The following is a 23,418-nucleotide window of genomic DNA, read 5'->3' on the forward strand; positions in this document are numbered from 1 at the left end:
CCACATCTGACTGACAGCTGCAGCCGCATGTGCTGAGGGCGGTCAGGGAGGTAGTTGATGGTCCAAGCAGCAAGATTTTTTCCACTCCAGTGTTCTCCAGCTTCCCCCTCAGCAGCGCTGGTCTGATCGTGAAAGAACTGGAGAAGTCAGAGAACATGACTCTCACAGTGCTCCTGGTGGTCTCCAGGTGGTTGCGTGGCCACTGCAGCAGGTAGATGATAGCATCCTCCACTCCGATGTTGGGCTGGTGATTAAACTGCAGCGGATCCACTGTGGGGCTCACTACAGTGCGTAGGTATGCTAGGATAAGAAGCTCCATGGTCTTTATCAGGTGGGAGGTCACGGTGACTGGTCTAAAGTGGGCTGGTTGCTTGGCATGCAGCATTTTGGAACCGGTACCACACAGGACGTCTTCCACAGGTTGGGGATCACCCCAGGCTCAGACTCTGCTTGTAGATTTAGCTGAGGACCTCACAGAGACAATTTGCACAGGTCCCCAGCAGCCTTGGGGGGAAGCCGTCCAGTCCTGGGGCTTTCTCTCTTTCAACCTCATCAGCTGGCCTCTCACCTGCATTGAAGTGACTGTGATGGGGCAGGAAGCCATGAACGAAGGTGTGGATGGGTCTGGGGTTGGCGAGTGTCGGTGGGGGGAGGGTAGTTCTCCATGGGCTAGGGGTTGGAGAAGTGTGAACAGTTGATGGCAATCTCTCTCTATATATATATATATATATATATATATATATATATATATATATATATATATAGGAGGGTAGGAAGTACAGTAGCTAAGAACCTGCTAAATTAAAAAAAAACTGTTTTGTGCTATTTCTGGCTACTTCAATTGTTTTAAAAAAGTAAATGGTTATTATTGAGTGCCAAGCGCTATGTTCGTTATACTGAAAAAGCTAAAATCTTCAAATCACAAAGATGAGAAAAGTTTACTTTAAATCCACCTGTGATTTGGATGAGCGAAAACTGATAACATCTGTTTCTGCAGCAGGTGCTTCATTAGCGGTAGGTCTCCTACTTGTTTAATGTTGGTTTCATCATGTTGTTAAATGCTTACTTACCTAAGCATTATCTAAGTAATGACTGTTAAACTACCCTGAGTCTAATATGGACTCCAGACATCCAGAGGCTACCTGTGCTGTATGGGTACTTTTAAGCTGGACTCTATGCATATTTTTCTTATGTTTAAAGTTGAAAATGCTGTTGACACCATTGCTGTCAATGCAATATAACTCATTTGCAGAAAACATAAACCACCTTGGGGAAAATTTGAGTCTGTTAGAAAAAATAAATAAATTTAAAAGGGGAATGCTGGTGGCACAAAACTAAATTACAAGCTAAACTATAAACTCTATAAACTCAAACTTGGAATATTTAATCATGAATTAGGAAATGCAAGAAGGATCTTCATCTCGAATAAAATTATGAAAACTGCCAATAACTCTTGTGCTCGGTTTTCTAATAATTAATGGGTCACTTTCCTCTGGATTGTAAAACTACTGTCTGATTATTTATTTTCATTTTTTTTTTTTTTTATTCTATAGATTTGATTGAAAGATGAAAATGAAATGAAACACTTTCCTCTAAATTCTTTCAACAGATCATGAAGACTACTCATGATCTTAAAGACCAATTTTGGTTTCCCTGGAGTTCCTGTTTTCCACTATTTTATTGTTTAGCATATGATTTTAATTATTTTTGTGTTTTTTTATGCTATATCCGTTAACTCCTTTGTTTGTTTTTAGTTTTGAGTTTAGGGTCTTGCCATATTGATGTATTTTTATCATTAGCTTCCTATTGGAAGTGGATTGTTTTATCAATGACAGCTGTTTTCTGGATAATTTCCTCTTGCTTATTTCTCAGAATGTTTAGTTGGTTCAGTCCTAACTTGTTATTTTGATTTGTTGGATTCTTCAGTAAATTACAGGTGTTTTTTTTAACAAATTTTTTCTCTTTCATGCCAGAACCTTCATTTGTTCTATATTTTCTATTGGTTTCTCCTCTGATTAAGTTGTTATTTCTCTAACCTCTTCACTAGATAAAAAGTTTTCTTCCGTTGAATAAAGATAAAACAAAAGTGTGTCTTCTTAGACCAAAAGAGCATAGATTAAAATATCAGTGCCCATCTTATGTCTGTTTTCCTGCAGACCTCTGATATGGGTAGAAACCTTGGGATGATCATTGATTCAGATATAAATCATGATAACTAGATTCAATTTATTATTTAAATGTTTTCGCTAGAGTTAGACAACAGATGTCAGGATCCTGAAAAAAATTAGTTCATACTTTTTTATCATCAGACTGAGGGCCGGATTTATCAGGATCCAACTTTGCGTGCAGTAATTTGCGTTCGCAAACTGGAATTTTGCGCAAGGGGCTGAACCATGGTTTGCGGGTGATTTAACAAGAGTCATTGCGTAACTGTAACTTTACATCTTACTGTAAAGTAAGATGTAAAGAAAAAACTTTGGCAACCTTTATTCCCTAAGGTGGTATGTGGCTGAATTTCTACTTCACTGCAGTAAAAAAAAAAAAAAAAAAAAAAAAAAAAAAAAACAGGTGTTTTGTATTGGCCTGTAGAAAAATGCACATACCAAATGGCTCACAAGAAGTGACTGTGGATGAGATTACTGCGCGTACGCATCCCCGCAGCATTGGCGTGTTGCTCCACAGGCGCAGGGGGAGAACCCCGACCCGGTCGGACAGCACTTCTGAGATTGGGAGATCCCAGCTCTCGCTGCAACCGTACACTGGAATGACCCAGATGCAAAAAAGTGCAATGTTGCAAGGAGTTTTTTGATATCTGGTATTGCGTGGGTCCTCCTTGTGGCTGGCTCCAAATCCATTTGGAGTTCCCCCAAAAGCTCCAAAATGGCAATGCTGGATAAACGATATGTTTTGATGATCGTTTCCTCCTTCATTGCAAAAATATTCACACAGAGTGAAAAAATGCGTTCTCTGCGTCTCCTTGCTTCATTTCCATGTCTCCTTCTTGCGACAATAACCGCTGCCATGTGTGCGCAATTACACATACAGGCCATTTACACCTTCTTTTGAAACGTGTTAAATATAGAGTCAGATACCTTTAGCAAAATTGTTTTTAGGTTTGATAAATCACTTTGCGAGTGCTAAATTTATATATTTACATGTTCTCCTCCCACAAGACGCACTTTTGCGTGTAAACGCCCCATATTGCATATTCATTGCAGAAAAAGTACTAAATGGATAAGAGGCGCTATTTAGCACGTTTTAAAGACCAAATCCTTTTAGCACGCTGTTGATAGATCAGTTTGTACATTTTTTAGCGTGCGCAGTGAAATAGCTCACGTTTTTATACACGCAAACCTTTGATAGATCCGACCCTGAGAATCAGACAGGTCCAACTTCTTAAAACTATAGTAGCTAGTTCTTATAAAAAGAACAGACCAGCACATCTGTCCAGTTCTAAGGTCTTTTCAAGGCACTCACTAGTCAGAGCCAAACTCACAGTACTCACAATTTCAAGACTCATAAAAGACACTGAAGCAGCCTTCTGATTTGTTGCAGCAACAATCCAAATAAAGCTTCCTGTATACTGTAGAATTGTCGCCACCCAAAGCTCTTTTCATACAAGGTTAAAACGATTTGTTTTATGAACTAATGTAATTTAAACTAGGGTGACCAAACGTCCGTATTTCCCGGGACATATCCGTATTTCACGTCCTGTCCCGGGCGTCCCGGTTTTTTTTTTAGAAAGTGAGGAAATGTCCTGATTTCACTGCGCACGACGCTCCGTGTGACGTAATCCCTGAGCCGCGTCAGTGCGGGCAGCCCTGTTCTTAATCAGAGGCTCTGTTCGAAAACCTGGGCTGCATCCTCCAAGGATGCGGTCTACCTAGACTGGATCCTTCCAAGTCCTTGAAAATAAGGAGGCCGGAAGAGTTTTGGCTGTAAATTCGAACAGGTCCTCCCTTCAGCGGGTTTTACCGCCGTATGCTCTGTTGCTTAGCAACCGTGAAAGTTGACACACAAAGCAGGAAAAGAATGAATACCGAGGTTTTCAAAACTGTTTGTTTATTTATTTATTTTTTAAAAAGTTAAAGCGAACAAAGACTACACTCACAAGAATCCAGAGTGGAATAAAGGTTCCATCCACCGGGAGCAGGAACAAATCAAATCAAATGTAATGATAGAAACCTTAGTCAGTTAAATAACCTGCTGCTGTCATTCTGCACATCTCTGATGTTGCTGCTATTTTCAAATATCCATTACTGTAAAAATGTCCATATCTGCATATTGGTTATTTATTCTCCAGTTTTATATTGTTAAAACACTTTACAGAATTTTATTTTTTATATTTTAACTCTTCCCTATTATGTTTCCCTATTATATTTCTATAAGGTCCTCATTTGTATGACCATTTTCAATAATCTTTTTGCTGCTGTAAATTTGCCCATTGTGGGACAATAAAGGGATTTTCTATTCTATTCTATAAAAGGGGTAGAAATATATAAGTAAATCTAAACAATGTATCTACAAAATATATCTGCAAAATCTCTAATATTCAACAACAAAAAATACTTAGTTAAGCATATTGTACAAAACAACAATAAAAAAATTTAAATCCTATCAGATTTATAGTTCCCACTCTGCAGATCTATTAGAATCTGTCCTTAAATTACAGCCAAACTCATTTACACAGTAACAGATTAAAACCTTTAGATAAACCAAACATTATTCAGTCATTATTATCTGACTCAATAACCATTAAAATAACTATTTTCATTCATTTCAGACGGAACTATTCACAGAGTTGTATTATTATATTAAACTGAACTTCAAATTTTCACAACTGTTCTGCGCCAAGTAACATTTCCTCTGATCACGGAGCAAATCCCGATGATGAGACATTTGTTGTTTTAATATCCCCCCCCCCCCCCCCCCCCCCCCCCCCGCGCGCTACAAGGTGTCCTGGTTTTCCCAAATGAAAATATGGTCACCGTAATTTAAACTGCTTATTTTTAATTCACTTTTATGTATCTCTTATAACTTGTTAAGAACTTCTATTTATTTGTATGCATTTATTGTACAACCACTCTTAGCTACTTTTGGATAAAAATGGCTATATAAATAAAGGTGGAGTCCTTACCTATCTGCCTATATAATAATCTTTATGTGTTATTTTTGGAAATAAAATTAACTGTGTTCCACCCAGTACATACTTCACACATTCGTCAAACATTAGCAGCTGCTTATGGTATGGAATCCTGAACATTTGTGGTAGAGTTCAAATTAGTCCCTTGTTTTTTTTTTTTTAAATATTACTGAAGAACCTGTTAGTGGCGCTATCAGAAAAGATATCTGTGCTAAGTATTGTTTCTTGATCAAAGAAATAGGTCAGGTCAAATGAAAACATGAATTTTGTCCTTGAAATAATTGATAATTGAAAGATAAATTGTAAAATAAGAAGAAAGATTTCTAACAAAACAGGGTCTTAAGGTGGGAGGAGGCATTTTTTTTCTGAAAAGAGAGAAACCAGTTAGATGCACTTTAGATCTGGATTGCCACACCTACTCCTGTTGTTAAAACATCAAGTGTCTTTATCTAGTCAGTGCCATCATGTGTCTGTTATGGATCACAGTCCTTATTCTTCATCAAGGATGTAAGTACATTTTGTTTTAAAGTGTGAAATTATTTCAAGTTTAACATTAACATTTAATTTGGATAATTGATTTTATCTCTAACCCAGATGCCTTAGTTCCTGTAGTCACTGTTCAGCTTGGCGAACCTGTAACTTTTACCTGTGCAAATATGGAATCCAGAGCATGGATTCAGTGGTACAAGCAAACTTCTGGAGATAATCTGAAAATGATTGTAAAGCAGAGAAAAACCATGGATCCCAATTATAGCCCAGAATTTCCTTCTTCAAGATTCAAAGTTACAAATGATGATAAAATAAGCAACCTCACAATTCTGAGGACAGTTGGACAAGACGAGGGAATATATCACTGTGCTCTTTTAGACTATGTAGAGTTTACTTGGATGGGGACATATTTGATGGTAAAAGGTAATGTGAGACCTCAGTATTGCAATGCTTTGAAATCTTTTATCTCTAAAGAAACAATATTCCTCCTGAAATTTCAAACTACAATCTTATATTACACCTATATTGCACAGTTTAAATTGGATTTAACAAGTTTTTAAAGGATGGAAAATTTCATCTGAATCAGCTATTAAACAGATTAAAAGTGTTTTACTAGTTTACACTGGTCTATAGCAAAATATTATATGTGCCTCTGATTTATTCATTGTTTTTAATGTCTTATTCCTGTTGACATGCTCTTACTATGAGAAATGCAAAAAATATTATTCATGCAAGCGTTAATACATGCAAATATTAAATTCCTTGGAAAAAGTGTAATTTTCACTGCTTCAGTTTCATAGATGTTAAAAAAAAAAAAAAAAAAAAAAAGACCCGTACACTTTGTAAAGAGGCAAGTGGTTTATAGATCAGAATCCTTATGTTATGTAGAGAGACCATAAGATCTCTGGTTTAAAACAAACCTCTCTCTTGATCCTGAACCCAAGAATGCTCTTCTGCCCCTACTGTGGCAGCTACCTGCTCTCTTGGGAAAAGGCTAAGCACACTGTATTTCTTTTCCTTGTGAATCTGTCTATTACATTTTATATATTGAACAACGTAGTTTTGAAATGTAACCTTATAATAATTATTTCAGGAAACTCAAAGAAGACATCTGGCTACACTGTTGTTCAGCAGTCAACAGCCTCAGAGTCGTCCGGTCCAGAAGACTCAGAGACTCTGCAGTGTTCAGTTCTCTCTGAGTCAAAGAACAATTCATGTTCAGAAGATCTCAGCATGTTCTGGTTCAAAGCTGGATCCAACAGATCCTATCCAAATATCATCTACACTGATAGTAAAAGAGCTGATAACTGTGAGAAAAGTCCAAACACCCGAACAAAATGTATCTATAACTTCCCCAAGAACATCAGCTCCTCTGATCCTGGGACTTACTACTGTGCTGTGGCTACATGTGGAGAAATCTTATTAGGAAATGTAATCAGAAAGGAAGGAGGTAATATAAACACATTGAGAAATATGCACAATAATAAATGATTATTCAAAGGCTTAGAGATGCTCATGTTTCTTTTTTCTCTTTTCTAGGTCAAACATTATGTTACAAAAATACGATTGTGCTGATCACAATAATCTTTTTAGCTGTTTCTGTGATCGTACATATAATTTTGATCTTTTATCGAACTCAAGCCTTGCCATGTCAAATAGTTAAAGGTAAGTATTATTAACCAATCAATATTAACTTTGTATTCTACTTAAAACTCAAGATCTATAGAAGAAAGTAACAACCTGAGTTTATGTAATGCTTTAAATATTAGCCATCTGACATGTGAGAGATCATTGAAATAAAATGTTATCAATAATGCATGTTGCTCTTTGTTCCACAGAAAGACCCTCTGTAGCAAAACGCAACAACGTGAACCACCAAAGAGATGAAATTGTGGGTAGTGATAAAAAAAAATCCCAAAAAATGTATTTGAGTAAGTTTGATACTCTTTCTTTAACTTTACATTGAATGCATTTCTCTTAACAGCGTGATGATGAGCAGGATCTGGTCTACTCTGCATTACATTTTTCTGGAAGGAAGAAACCAAGAGGAACAAAGAAGATGGAAATGAAGACTAAAGAAATTGTGTATTCAGAAGTCAGACCATCAGTTTGAATTAATGTTGAGAGGAAATCTGCAATGTTTCAAAAAAGTAGTCTTTCCCTTTTTATTTTTTCATTTTTTATTTTTAAATAATGATTCATATGTGAGAGGCCATTGCAAAAACCACATCCAAGTCTATCCAGGGCAATTTGCAGTTATTGACAGATCCTAAAGGAATGGAGTCTAAGTTTTCAAGTAATGTAAAACAAATGAAAATTGAAGAAAATATGAATATTGGCACTCTCCGAGCAATAAGGAGAAAGCAAACTTTGAAGATTCTTTAAATTGACACTGGAAGTGCGACCGAGTGTTAGGTTCAAGAAATTATTTTATTTTGAGAATAAAGTCAAGTTATTATAATATATTATTATAAAGTCATAACATTATGAAAATAAACTATGAGAATAAAGTTGAAAATAGCGTGAATGAAGTTATCATACCACAACCTGTTTCAGAAAGAAAGCTTCGAGTTCAGACCAGCATGTAACGGCCGACCAGACAGCAACCTGAGTCAACTTTGACATACTGCCCAATTTGATGCCGGTGTAGTATAACTTCACATTATGCTCGATATTCCACATTTAAGGGAAGACAGTGTTTCTTGTAAGAGTTGTCATATAATACACTTCATTCTTGTAATATTAAAACTTTATTCTCCTAATGTTACTTAATTCTCATAATGACCAATATTGTTGCGACTTTATTCTTGTAATTTTATGACTTAATTCTTGTAATGTTATTACTTTATTCTCTACTTAAAAAAAAACTACTTCTAGCCTGGCCTTAATACTCCTTCGTACTTGAACTAGATGCACTGTTTTCAATGTAAAGGCCATTTACAGCACTGAATTACAAAATTTGTGTGACATATGTAGCAAAGCTCCTGATTTACTGGTCGATCTATATTCCTACCCTCATCTATTGTCATGAGCTTTGGGTCATGACCAAAAGAACGAGATCCTGGATACAAGCGGATGAAATTAGTTTTCTCCATAGTGTGCCTGGGCTCTCCCTTAGAGGTGGATGGAAGGATGGAGGGATGGGTGTGACATATGTGCATTTCTCAGGGAAACATGTTTTAGATGTCCAAAAGAAATAAAACACAAATTTAAAAGTAAAACACAACAACTAATTTAACTTTAAAACTTTAAATATTTTTTATCTTTGCGTGTTTTTGGTGTCTGTCTAAATAGTTAATTGGCATAATGTTACCAGTTAATCAATCTGGGGGGCTCATCCGCAACAGACCAATCAATGTTCAGGATTTGTCCTTAAGTGAAATGTCCCTCCCCTGCAGGAGCAAATGTGTCTCTCTCTTTTGTCAACTTTCCAGAATTTTGCATTTGGAAGGCATAGCGGAGATGGAAATTTTGTTAAAAAGACATTTTATGAAATGTTAAACATTTTTAAGTGAAACATGCAATTCAGACATGCTTAAAAAAAACCAAAAATGGAGTCTTAGAAAATATAAAAGATGGACGGGCCTGGAGTCCTACATAAAATGAAATTTTCCACAACACTCCTCCCTGTATGAAATTTGTAATGATGGCAGGACGTTACATTGGAAATCATAAAGAGGAACCAAGTTAACTTCATAAGGAACTCATTAAGCCTGTCTGCTAAATCAGCAGAATTGGAAGAACATATACAAAATGAAACAATTAAAAAAGAAAATAATGCAAATAACACAATCCTCAAAAGAAACAGTTCTTGCAGGAAAGTTAGAAGATCGAAATCACAAATACAGTAGTCCTGGGACGATGATGAAGAGGATCTGACATCTGCATTTCAGGAGCGTATGCCTTATCATCGTTCCAGTATATATTTCACAGACCATAAGATCATGAGATAACATCACAGTAACTCACAAAAGGGAAACCATTAATAACATAAAATAGGTGGCAGCATAGGTTCTTAGAAAACAGTCGGCAATAAGTAACATGGATAAAACAGTCTCATGGTTCATTGTTTTATAAACAGTAAACCCCTCAGATGTGACCTTATTTTAGTTAAATTAGAGTGTAGCATTTGAACTATAGACCAGAGGTCACAAATTAGCGGACCGGGGTCCGGACACGGCCCACCTGCTGGCTATTCTGGATCCAACCTGATTTTAAAGATTTATAAATTACTGCATGTTGTCCAACGATGCTTGGCTTCCTCCCACAGTCCCAAAACATGAATTAACCCACTAAAACTAGAAAACAAGCAAAACTGGATACTCAAAAGAAAAACATAACAAAAACAGAAACCTGACATAAATTAAAACCGGGTGAGTAAAACACAGCCCACACTCAAATTTGTTTTTTTTAATTGTCAAAAATAATAGGTCTTTTTTTTAACAAAAGTAATAAAGACATGTTTGAGAATAGACATGTCTCAATATATTAAATTTATTTACATCATGTCAACTACAAAGAAGACATATCCCACCTTGGAGAAAATTTTAGTCAGTCAGAAAAAATAAATAAAATAATGTTGAAAAGGTGAATGCTGGTGGCACAAAAGTAATTTCCAAGCTAAACCTAAAATATATAAACCTAAACTTGGAATACTTAATCATGAATCGAGAAATGCAAGATGGAGCTTAATCTTAAATATAATTTACAAATCTACCAACAATTATTGTGCTCGGTTTTGTAAAAATTGATGGTTCACTTTCCACTGGATTATATGAATACTGTCTGTTAATTTCTTCTTTTTTTTCTATTTATTGCTTGAAATAAATAACTTTAAAATGATATCACTTTTCTCTACATTATTTCAACAGGCCCTGAAGAATACGTGTCATGAGCCTCAAGACTCTGGTTTTGGTTTCCTTTGAGTTCCTGTTTTCCAGTATTTTATTCTTTAGCATATTATTTGAATTGTTTTTTTTTTCTGTTATGCTATATCCGTTCACTCCATTGTTTGTTTTCAGCTTCGACTTTAGGGTCTTGTCATATTCAGGTATTTTTAGTATTGAGAGTTTTGCATTTTACCTCGGTTTGTGTTATCAATGCCAGTTGTTTTCTCGTTAATTTTGCTTGCCTATGTCATTTTTAAATGTTTAGACTTAACTCATTGTTTTTCTCTCAGCCAGAATCTTTATTTATTCTATAATTTACACTTGGTTTCTCCTCTAATTAAGTTATTATTTCTTTAACACTCTTCACAGGATAAAACATTTTCTTCAGTTGAATAAAGATAAAACAGAAGTTTTAGTTTCTGGACCACAAGAGCATCGATTAAAAAATCAGTGTCCATCTTCTGTTTGTTTGCCTACAGACCTCTGACATGAATAGAAATGTTGGGATGATTATGAATTCAATTATGTTGCGCCATATGCCATGATCATGGTTTTTGGACACTGGGAACCAGTGTCCATGTTTAATCTTGACAGGATGACCAGAGGAAAACACATAACTTTGGTGAATAACAGCTGGGGGACTTCTGCAGCCCCCCCGTTTCAGCCAAGGCCTCCACAGGCTTAGTCACATGGCAAGTCACAGAGGTGTTACCAACAAACACCCCCCTCTGTGTGAGGACAGACAAAACCACAGAGCACACAGAATTCTTCCTCTTTTTGCCTCCTGTGCTCTTTTGCCTCCTCTCCCTTGACCATGAAGCTGGGGTCCATCTCCAGCAAGTTGGAGATCCTGCCGGAGCGGAAAGACCCAGATCTCCACAATCCTCAAAGATAAGTCAGAACCTTTTAAAACCAAACTGCTGCAAAACAGACCTTTTGTAACACATTTCTCTTGAGTTTCAGAACTTATAGAGCCAGACTGGAGAGAAGGACTGCCTTGATGAACGACTGAGACAAAGAAACCATGCTGTGTACCACTGAGGCAAATAACCCCTGGTTGCTGCACTGACTGCTGAGCTGCAGCTGGATGGAACTCAGCCTTTTCAATGGACATAGAAAAAAAGGTTTGCAGGTCTGGCATAATTAGGGACAGAACACACAATATGTCTTTTGATGATGTTCATATCAATCATATCATGTGTTTACTGATGAGGAAAGACAAAGCTATCAGGATGGACTGCATGCTACGCATGTGTGTTGAGCTGTTGCTGAAGCTTGGACAAGCTTTATTCAGTAATAGTTAAACACTGATATAACAGTAGATTTCATGTGTTCCTCATATGCTCATTACATTTCCATTACCAAGAATGACCAAGAGTCATTTAGTGGAATCCTGATGTCTATTCGCTGCTAGCTATTTCAAAAAGGGTAAAGAATCATTTGACGAAAGGTTATTGGTTCTTGATTAAGCAAATCATTCAATAAAATATTATTTGGCCAAATAATGTTTTATTCACCTCATAGATTTGCATTGTGAATTGGTCTGAAAACATTCCAATTTTTCTAAATGAATGAAAAGCTAATTCGATCATATCCCAAATTCTTCCTGATAAACTTTGGTTCTCAAACTCAAAATCCATCTTAAACTGTAATATGGTTTTCAACCATGTTCCCCTTCCTCTTTGTACATAGTTGTTTAGTTTAGTTTAGTTGCACTAGTTTTAATTAAGAGTGTTAAACTGAAATATGTTTGACTTGGAGCTGAATGATTTTTCTTAATAAACTCTTATATTTTGAACAGAAGTTGTGGTGAATTTATTCCATGTATGTGCAGAATTACCTGTTTGACCATGATTAGAGCTCAAATCACACTTTCATTTATTGCTAGTAGGGCGTGTGTTCATAAACAATATACAACAGCCGAAATTAGATCTGATTAAATAAGATATTTTCCACCCCTACCGGGGAGGGCAATAAACATCTTAAAGTATCAACTTCTTCAAATTGTAGTAGCTGGGGTTCTTATAAAAAAGAAGAGACCAGTATATCAGTCCATTTCTGAGGTTTTACACTGACTACATTTTCCTCATAGTATTGAGCTTAAAATCTCATAAATTTTTTACAAGGCAATCACTCACTATGTCGAAAAAAGCTCTAAATCATGTCACAGACTGCATCCAACTGTCCAAATCAATGTGTTTTTTTTGCATTATGTTTTTTCTCCTACAATGTTTACATTTGATCACTGCTGCACTTTAAGAAATGGAAATGTCTTGAAAGCTGTACAAATTGAAATTTCGTTTTGCATATACTCTATGTACCAAAATGACAATAAAAGTTGTCTAAGTCTAAGTCACTGGTCAGAGCACTCATTACTTCTTTGGACTTCTCCGCTGCCACAAACCAGTGGCGGCTGGCTAATAGAGGGAGCTAGGGCGCTGCCCCACCCACTGGATGACCTTAAATAAGACATAAAAAAAACAAAAATCTAATTATAAAAAAATTAAGAAATATAAAGATATATTTTTTTGATGTGCAAGACAAATACTTAATCTTTAATGATTAGTAAATCATCGTCGGATTGGTGACGTATTTACGCCCTAGGTTGCAAAAATCTTTGGCCATTGACTCTCATTAAAAGTTGTACATGCTCAGCAGCTCCTCTGCAGTATGCATGCAGCGAGTCTAATGCTTTATTCTGATGCCTTGACTGCCTGCCTCCTTTTTCAAATAACAGGATCTGTCCGAGCATGGATAAAGGCAGGTAGGACTGATCAGAAGGACTTTTTAGAACAGGCAAAGAACAATCTGGAATTTCCATGGAAAAAAAATAAATATTATAGTGTACTTTTCCTAGTTTTTTGTTAATTTCCATAGTTGCTCTTAAATAAACACATTATCAGAATATAAATATTTTTTATAAATTGAAAAATATGATTATCCATTATTGAACTGAAACAATTTTTTTAATAGGTTTGTGAAATAAAATTGGAACATGCAAAACACAGATTTGCCTTCACAAAGCCTTAGTAGAGAAATATTTAAAACTTGTACATGGTTAAATCTTGGTTAAACCTGTACATGAAATTATGCTTTGTTTTATAAAGTATTTTTATAATGTTTTTTGTGGTTGGCATTCATATAAATATACTAGTGTTAGAACTTAGTACACGTTTGATTGGTTTTTGATACATCTGTTTTGGATGTATAGCCCCCCTTGAGAAAAGTCACCCAGCCGCCACTGCTACAAACCATCAGTAACTTGAAGATCACCAGATTCAAATTCACAGTACTCACCATTTCAAGACTTAAAAAAGACTCGGAAGCAGCCTTCAGATTTGTTGCTGCAACAATCTATGTAAATAAAATTTCCTGTACACTGTAGAACTACTGCCACCTCAAGCTATTTTCATACAAGGTTAAAAAGTTTTTATTTTATTTTATGAACTATTGAAATTTAAACTGTTTTTTTTTTTGTTATTCAGTTTAATGTATCTCTTAAAACTTGTTAAGACCTTCTGTGTATTTGTATGTATTTATATAAGCACTCTCAGCTACTTTTGGCTGATAAGCTATATAAATAAAGCCTGATTCCTTATCTAAGGACCTAGAGTAATTGACCTCTGGTCATCTTTATGTGCTATTTCTGCCCTTACACCGACTCTAAGAGTCACAAAAGAAACCACAAGCAATTGGTGTTTTGTGAATTTAAGACTTCACACATTCTTCGAACATTAGCAGCTGCTTATGTGAAAACCTAACCATTTGTGGCAGAGTTCAAATCAGTCCTCTAGGTTTTTTTTATATTATGGAAGAACCTGTTGGTGGCGCTATCAGAAAAGATATCTGTGCTTAGGTTTTTTTTTTTTTTTATCACACAATAGGTGTAAAACCTTGTTGATCAAAGAATTGGGTCAAGTCAAAAGAAAACATGAATGTTAGTTTTAAATTAATTGATAATTGGAAGACAGAGATACATTTAGTTAAACATGGTCTCATTGTGGGAGAAGGCACACTTAGTTTTTTTCTAAAAAAAAAAAAAAAAAGAAGAGAAACCAGTTAGATGCACTTAAGAGCTGGATCGCCACACCTAATCCTGTTATTAAAGCATCAAGTGTCTTTATGAACTCAGTGTCATCATGACTTTGTTATGCATTGCAGTCTTTATGCTTTTTTGATATTACTAAAGAACCTGTTGGTGGCACTATTAGAAAAGATATTTGTGCGTAATATTTTCTTTATGCCATTGATGTTAAACTTCTTGATCAAAGAATTGAAGCAGGACAAAAAAAATATGACTATTAGCCTAAAGTCTATTGATAATTGTAAAATAAGAAGAAAGATTTCTAACAAAACGGGGTCTTAAGGTGGGAGGAGGCAATCTTTTTTTTCTGAAAAAAGAAAAACCAGTTAGATGCACTTTAGAGCTGGATCGCCACACCTACTCCTGTTATTAAAGCATCAAGGGTCTTTATCTAGTCAGTGTCATGATGACTCTGTTATGGATCACAGTCTTTATTCTCCATCAAGGATGTAAGTACATTTTGTTTTAAAGTGTAAAACTATTTGAAGTTTGGCATTAACATTTCATTTGGATCATTGATTTTATCTTTTACCCAGATGCCTTAGTTCCTGTGGTCACTGTTCAGCTTGGCGAACCTGTAACCTTTACCTGTGCAAATATGGAGTCCAGAGCATGGATTCACTGGTACAAGCAAACTTCTGGAGATACTCTGAAAATGATTGTAAAGGATATAAACAAACTAAATCCCAATTATAGCCCAGAATTTCCTTCTTCAAGATTCAAATTTACAAATGATGGTAAAATAATTAACCTCACAATTCTGAAGACAGTTCAACAAGACGAGGGAATGTATCACTGTGCTCTTACAGACTGGGGAGAGTCTACTTGGATGGGGACGTATTTGATGGTAAAAGGTAATGTAAGATCTCAGTATTACAATGCTTTTAAATCTTTCTAACTGAAGAAAGAAACATTCTCAAATTTCAAAATACAATCTGATATTACACCTATATTGCACAGTTTAAATTGGATTTAACAAGTTTTTAAAGGATGTAAAATTTCATCTGAATCATCTATTAAACAGATTAAAAGTGTTTTACTAGTTTACACTGGTCAATGGCAAACTATTATATGTGCCTCTGATGTATTCATTGTTTTTAATGTCTTATACCTGTTCATATGCTCTTACTATGAGAGATGCAAAAAAGATTCATTATTCATGCAAATTCTAATAAATGCAAATATTAAATTACTTTGAACAAGTATCATTTCAACTGCTTCAGTTTCAAAGATGCTAATAAAAAAAAAAGACCCAGTCATACATTTTACACTTTGTAAAGAGGCAAGAGGTTTTAATGTTTATAGATCAGGATCCTTATGTTATGTAGACAGACCATAAAATCTCTGGTTTAAAACAAAACCTTGATTCTGAACCCAAGGATGCTCTTCTGCCCCTACTGTGGCAGCTACCTGCTCTCTCTGAAGTAAAGGCTAAGCACAGAGGACAGTTTTACTATTGAGGAACTATGTAATATTACTTTTCCTTGTGAATCTGTCTATTACATTTTATATATTGAACAACTTAGCTTTGAAATATAACCTTTTTATTATTTCAGGAAACTCAAAGAAGACATCCAGCTACACTGTTGTTCAGCAGTCAACAGCCTCAGAATTGTCACGTCCAGAAGATTCAGAGACTCTGCTTTGTTCAGTTCTCTCTGAGTCAGAAAACAATTCTTGTTCAGAAGATCTCAGCATGTTCTGGTTCAAAGCTGGATCCAACAAATCCTATCCAAATATCATCTACACTGATAGTAAAAGAGCTGATAACTGTGAGAAAAGTCCAAACACCCGAAAAAAAATGTATCTATAACTTCCCCAAGAACATCAGCTCCTCTGATCCTGGGACTTACTACTGTGCTGTGGCTACATGTGGAGAAATCTTATTAGGAAATGTAATCAGAAAGGAAAAAGGTAATGTACACACAATGATAAATATGCACAATAGTAAATTACTATTTCAAAGGCTTAGAGATGCTCATGTTTCTTTTTTCTCTTTTCTAGGTCAAACACCACTTTATAAAATTCTGATTCTGCTGATCACAATAATCATTATGACCTTTTCTCTGACTGTAAACATTATTTTGATCTGTTGCCAAAGTCACGACTTAGCAGGTCAAATCATCAAAGGTAAGTGTTATTGACTGAACAATATTCAATTTTTATTCTACTTGAAATGTTGGTATTTATAGAAGAAAGTAACAACCTCTCTTCATATTTTGCATTTAAATATGAGCCATCTGACATGTGATTAATTATTTAAAATAAAATTATATCAATAATACATATTGCTGTTTGTTCTAAATGTGCAGAAAGTTCCTCAGAAGAAGAGAGGAAAAAGTTCAACCAACAAAGAGATGAAATGGTAGGTAGTGATTAGAAAAAACATAAAAAATGTATTATTTCAGTAAATTTGATACCGAAGGCTTTAATTTATATAATTTTAAATGAAATGTATTTCTTTTAACAGCCTGAGGACAGGATTTGGTCTACCGTGCGTTACATTTTTTTGAAGGAAAAAAGCCTGGAGGAACAAAGAAGAGCAAATTGAAGATTAAAAAAACCTGTTTGAATGAATGTCGAGATGAAATTTGTACTCTTTCCCAAAAACAACGCATTTCTCCTTGTGTTATTATAGCTTTGTTTTAGTTGCTTTTTTTAATTTCTATTTTTTACAAATTGTTAATTTTAGAAAAATAATGTTACATACACTCAACGGCCACTTTATTAGGTACACCTGTCCAACTGGTCGTTAACACTTAATTTCTAAGCAGCCAATCACATGGCGGCAACTCAGTGCATTTAGACATGTAGACATGGTCAAGACAATCTCCTGCAGTTCAAACCGAGCATCAGTATGGGGAAGAAAGGTGATTTGAGTGACTTTGAACGTGGCATGATTGTTGGTGCCAGAAGGGCTGGTCTGAGTATTTCAGAAACTGCTGATCTACTGGGATTTTCATGCACAACCATCTCTAGGGTTTACAGAGAATGGTCCAAAAAAGAAAAAACATCCAGTGAGCGGCAGTTCTGTGGGCGGAAATGCCTTGTTGATGCCAGAGGTCAGAGGAGAATGGCCAGACTGGTTCGAGCTGATAGAAGGGCAACAGTGACTCAAATAACCACCCGTTAAAACCAAGGTGGGCAGAAGAGCATCTCTGAATGCACAGTACGTCGAACTTTGAGGCAGATGGGCTACAGCAGCAGAAGACCACACCGGATGCCACTCCTTTCAGCTAAGAACAGGAAACTGAGGCTACAATTTGCACAAGCTCATCGAAATTGGACAATAGAAGATTGGAAAAACGTTGCCTGGTCTGATGAGTCTTGATTTCTGCTGCGACATTCGGATGGTAGGGTCAGAATTTGGCGTCTACAACATGAAAGCATGGATCCATCCTGCCTTGTATCAACGGTTCAGGCTGGTGGTGGTGGTGTCATGGTGTGGGGAATATTTTCTTGGCACTCTTTGGGCCCCTTGGTACCAATTGAGCATCGTTGCAACACCACAGCCTACCTGAGTATTGTTGCTGACCATGTCCATCCCTTTATGACCACAATGTACCCAACTTCTGATGGCTACTTTCAGCAGGATAATGCGCCATTTTGTGGCAGCAGGTAGTGCTCTTTATTTCATTTCTGAGAAAGGCCATAAACATTTGAAAGTGGTTTACAAAAAAATGACTCTGAAAAGACAGAATGAATAAATATCTTATATATTAGTCAGCAGTCCAAAGACAAATGGACAAGGTGCACTCTGCCTTTTTCCAGAACCTGGTTTAATTACAAGTTTTGGCTAACTGCATGCAGCGAGTCTAATGCTTTATTCTGATGCCTTGAATGCCTGCCTCCTTTTTCAAATGTCAGGATCTGTCCGAGCATGGATAAAGGCAGGTAGGACTGATCAGAAGCACTTTTTAGAACAGGCAAAGAACAATCTGGAATTCCCAATGGAAAAAAATATATTATAGTGTACTTTTTGTAGTTGTTTGTTAATTTCCATAGTTGCTCTTAAATAAACACATTATCAGAATATAAATATTTTTTTATATATTGAAAAATATGATTATCCATTATTGAACTGAAACAATTTTTTAAATAGGTTTGTGAAATCATATTGGAACATGCAAAAACCAAATTTGCCTTCACAAAGCCTTAGTAGGGAAATATTTCAAACTTGTACATGGTTAAATCTTGGTTAAACCTTTACTTGAAATTATGCTTTGTTTTATAAAGTGTTTTTTTAAATGTTTTTTTGTGGTTGGCATTCATGCACTAGTATACGTTTGATTGGTTTTTGATACGTCTGTTTTGAATGTATAGCCCCCCCTTGAGAAAAGTCACCCAGCCGCCACTGCTACAAACCATCAGCAACTTGAAGATCACCAGATTCAAATTCACAGTACTCACCATTTCAAGACTTAAAAAAGACTCAGAAGCAGCCTTCAGATTTGTTGCTGCAACAATCTATGTCAATAAAATTTCCTGTACACTGTAGAACTACTGCCACCTCAAGCTCTTTTCATACAAGGTTAAAAAGTTTGTATTTTATTTTATAAACTATTGAAATTTAAACAGTTTCTTTTTCATTCAGTTTTATGTATCTCTTAAAACTTGTTAAGACCTTCTGTGTATTTGTATGTATTTATATAAGCACTCTAAGCTACTTTTGGCTGAAAATGGCTATATAAATAAAGCCTGATTTCTTATGTAAGGACCAAGAGTAATTGAGCTCTGGTCATCTTTATGTGCTATTTCTGCCCTTACACTGACTCTAAGAGTCACAAAAGAAACCACAAGCAATTGGTGTTTTGTGAATTTAAGACTTCACACATTCTTCGAACATTAGCAGCTGCTTATGTGAAAACCTCACCATTTGTGGTAGAGTTCAAATCAGTCCTCTGGGGTTTTCTTATAGTATGGAAGAACCTGTTGGTGGCGCTATCAGAAAAGATATCTGTGCTTAGGTTATTTTTTTTAAATCACACAATAGGTGTAAAACCTTTTTGATCAAAGAACTGGGTCAAGTCAAAAGAAAACATTAATATTAGCTCAAATTAATTGATAATTGGAAGACAAAGTTACATTTAGTTAAACATGGTCTCATTGTGGGAGAAGGCATACTTCATTTTTTTCCGAAAAAAAAAAAAAAAGAGAAACCAGTTAGATGCACTTTAGAGCTGGATCGCCACACCTAATCCTGTTATTAAAGCATCAAGTGTCTTTATGAAGTCAGTGTCATCATGACTCTGTTATGGTTCGCAGTCTTTATGCTTTTTTGATATTACTAAAGAACCTGTTGGTGGCACTATTAGAAAAGATATTTGTGCGTAATATTTTCCTTACGCCATTGATATAAAACTTCTTGTTCAAAGAACTGAAGTCAGGACAAAAGAAAATATGACTATTAGCCTAAAGTCTATTGATAATTGTAAAACAAGAAGAAAGATTTCTAACAAAACAGGGTCTTAAGGTGGGAGGAGGCACTCTTTTTTTTTTTCTGAAAAAAGAAAAACCAGTTAGATGCACTTTAGAGCTGGATCGCCACACCTACTCCTGTTATTAAAGCATCAAATGTCTTTATCTAGTCAGTGTCATCATGACTCTGTTGTGGATCACACTCTTTATTCTTCATCAAGGATGTAAGTACATTTTGTTTTAAAGTGTGAAACCATTTTCAGCTTGATATAAAAATTCTATGCCAATCTTTTATTTTGTCTTTAATCCAGATGCCTTAGTTCCTGTGGTCACTGTTCAGATTGGTGAACCTGTAACTTTTACCTGTGCAAATATGGAGAAATTCACAACAACATCATGGCTTCACTGGTACAAGCAAACTTCTGGAGATACTCTAAAAATGATTGTAATGCAGAGAAAAAACCAAGACCCCGCTTATAGCCCAGAATTTCCTTTTTCAAAATTCAGTTTAACATGTGATGATAAAATAAGCAACCTCACCATTCTGAGGACAGTTGGACAAGACGAGGGAATGTATCACTGTGCTATTACAGACTGGACAGGCTCTACTTGGATGGGGACGTATTTGATGGTAAAAGGTAATTGTGAGACCTCAGTATGCAATCTTTTGAAATGTTAGAAAGAAACCAAAAAACACCTCACATTTCAAACTACAATTGGATATTAAAGCTATATCGCACCGTTTAAATTGGATTCATTTCTTAAAAATTTCAAATTTATCTGAATCAACTAATAAACAGATTAAAAGTGTTTTACTAGTTTACTCTGATCTATAGCAAAATATTATATGTGCCTCTGATGTATTCATTGTTTGTTAATGTCTTATTCCTGTTGATATGCTCTTACTATGAGAGATGAAAAAAAGATTGATTTTTCATGCAACTCTTAATAAATGCAAATATCAAATGAATACTTGGAACGAGTATCATTTTTTTATTGCTTAGAGATGTAAAAAAAAAAAAAAAAAAAAAAAAAAAAAAACTCTCAAACATGCATTTAACAATTTTGAAAGAAACATGTGGTTTTAGTGTTTATTGATCAGGATCCTTATGTTATGCAGAGAGACCATAAGATCTCTTGTTTAAAACAAACCTTCACTTTGGATTCTGAACCCAAGAATGCTCTTCTGCCCCTACTGTGGCAGCTACCTGCTCTCTTGGAAAAGGCTAAGCCAAGAGGACACTTTGCTATCGATAGACTATGAAGTAATATTTATTTTCCTTGTGAATCTGTCTATTACCATTTATATATCGAACAACTTAGTTTTAAAATATAACCTTACAATAATTATTTCAGGAAACTTAAAGAAGACATCCAGCTACACTGTTGTTCAGCAGTCAACAGCCTCAGAGTCGTCCCGTCCAGAAGACTCAGAGACTCTGCAGTGTTCAGTTCTCTCTGAGTCAGAAAACAATTCTTGTTCAGAAGATCCCAGCATGTTCTGGTTCAAAGCTGGATCCAACAGATCCTATCCAAATATCATCTACACTGATGGTAAAAGAGCTGATAACTGTGAGAAAAGTCCAAACGCCCGAAAAAGATGTATCTATAACTTCCCCAAGAACATCAGCTCCTCTGATCCTGGCACTTACTAGTGTGCTGTGGCTACATGTGGAGAAATCTTATTAGGACATGTAATCAGAAAGGAAAAAGGTAATGTACACACATTGATAAATATGCACAATAGTAAATTACTATTTCAAAGGTTTAGAGATGCTCATGTTTCTTTTTTCTCTTTTCTAGGTCAAACACCACTTTATAAAATTCCGATTCTGCTGATCACAATAATCATTATGACCTTTTCTCTGACTGTAAACATTATTTTGATCTGTTGCCAAAGTCGCGACTTAGCAGGTCAAATCATCAAAGGTAAGTGTTATTGACTGAACAATATTCAATTTTTATTCTACTTGAAATGTTGGTATTTATAGAAGAAAGTAACAACCTCTCTTCATATTTTGCATTTAAATATGAGCCATCTGACATGTGATTAATCACGTTAAATAAAATTATATCAATAATACATATTGCTGTTTGTTCTAAATGTGCAGAAAGTTCCTCTGAAGAAGAGAGGAAAAAGTTCAACCAACAAAGAGATGAAATTGTAGGTAGTAATTAGAAAAAACATTACAAATGTTTTATTTCAGTAAATTTGATACTGAAGGCTTTAATTTCTATAATTTTAAATGAAATGTATTTCTTTTTACAGCCTGAGGACAGGGTCAGGTCTACTGTGCGATACATTTTCTTGAAGGAAAGACACCTAGAGGAACAAAGAAGAGGAAAGTGAAGATTAAAAAAATCAGTTTGAATGAATGTCGAGACGAAATCTGTACTTTTTCCCAAAAAACAACGCCTTTCTCCTTTTCTTATTGAAGCTTTGTTTTTGTTGCTTTTTTTATTTTTACAAATTGTTAATTTTAGAAAAATAATGTTATATATGTCACAGGCTGTAGCAACCAAGCCTATCCAGTGCTGTTTTCAGTTATTTACAGATCCTGAAAGTAAGCTTTCTAACGAGGTGAAACTTATGAAAATTGAATAGGACATGTATATTTCAATGCTGGAACTCTACAAAGAGCATGAAGTTAAAAAAACCAGACCATGAAAATTTAAACACTATAATTTAAAACAATGAAAAATCTAACATAGAAAAGTTGAACAAAGAAAATGTACACTTTGAAATTTTAAAGAACAAAAATAAACAGACAATTTCACTGACTCTGAAAGGTTAAAATTATGAAGGGGGGGGGGGGGGGGGGGGGGTTGACTATTTTTCAGTGTGATCACTCAACAAATGTGAATAACTGACACAAAGACAACAGATAACACGAATAAACTAAGAATACACAAATAAAATGAGAACACATGAACAAAAGAAAGAATACATGAATAATGATCTGGCCCCGATAGATGAGCTAAACCATATATATAGCAGAGGGAGAGGATGGATAATATAGATGGTAATTAGAGAACTGGGAGGGAACAGCAGGTTAATCAGAGTAATCAGATTAACTACCGGCGCAGCGATCATGACACACTTAGTTTGCACATATCTGCAGAAAAAAGTGAGCGAGGCAGGAAAAATTACACTTCCTCCTGTCTTTCAAGTATCACAGAGTGCAAATTGCTGTGTAAATATGCTTCTGAGGTGATGCCACCTGGGGTCCGTTTTACAAAGCGGGTTTACTAAAAAGTTTTCTAAACCCGAAATATTGGAAACTTTGAGTTGTTCTACTTTACAAAGTAGCAGCCAGAGTTCTAATGAAAATTAAAAAGAGAGATCATATCTCGCCTATCCTGGCTTCTCTTCATTGGCTTCCTGTTAAATCAAG

General features: G+C 35.4%; 1 protein-coding gene across 1 annotated transcript; it reads left to right on the plus strand.

Annotated features, from left to right (window-relative positions):
- The first annotated feature begins 5,607 nt into the window (after positions 1–5,607).
- On the plus strand, positions 5,608–22,467 carry LOC119791521. The gene is made up of 6 exons (XM_038297670.1): positions 5,608–5,650; positions 5,738–6,055; positions 6,726–7,082; positions 21,827–21,952; positions 22,135–22,187; positions 22,293–22,467. The coding sequence occupies exons 1-6, from the start codon at positions 5,608–5,610 to the stop codon at positions 22,371–22,373; spliced, it is 978 nt and encodes a 325-aa protein (XP_038153598.1). The 3' UTR covers positions 22,374–22,467.
- The last annotated feature ends 951 nt before the right edge of the window (positions 22,468–23,418 follow it).

The sequence above is a fragment of the Cyprinodon tularosa genome, unplaced genomic scaffold, assembly GCF_016077235.1.
Source record: "Cyprinodon tularosa strain WSP-4 unplaced genomic scaffold, ASM1607723v1 ctg393, whole genome shotgun sequence".
NCBI classification, from domain to species: Eukaryota; Metazoa; Chordata; class Actinopteri; order Cyprinodontiformes; family Cyprinodontidae; genus Cyprinodon; species Cyprinodon tularosa.

Excerpts from the sequence above, each read along its gene's own strand:
- LOC119791521 (XM_038297670.1), top strand. The coding sequence starts at position 5,608 with ATGTGTCTGTTATGGATCACAGTCCTTATTCTTCATCAAGGAT. Across the intron at positions 21,953-22,134 it reads AGCAGGTCAAATCATCAAAG|AAAGTTCCTCTGAAGAAGAG; the intron begins GTAAGTGTTATT and ends CTAAATGTGCAG. Across the intron at positions 22,188-22,292 it reads ACCAACAAAGAGATGAAATT|CCTGAGGACAGGGTCAGGTC; the intron begins GTAGGTAGTAAT and ends TTCTTTTTACAG.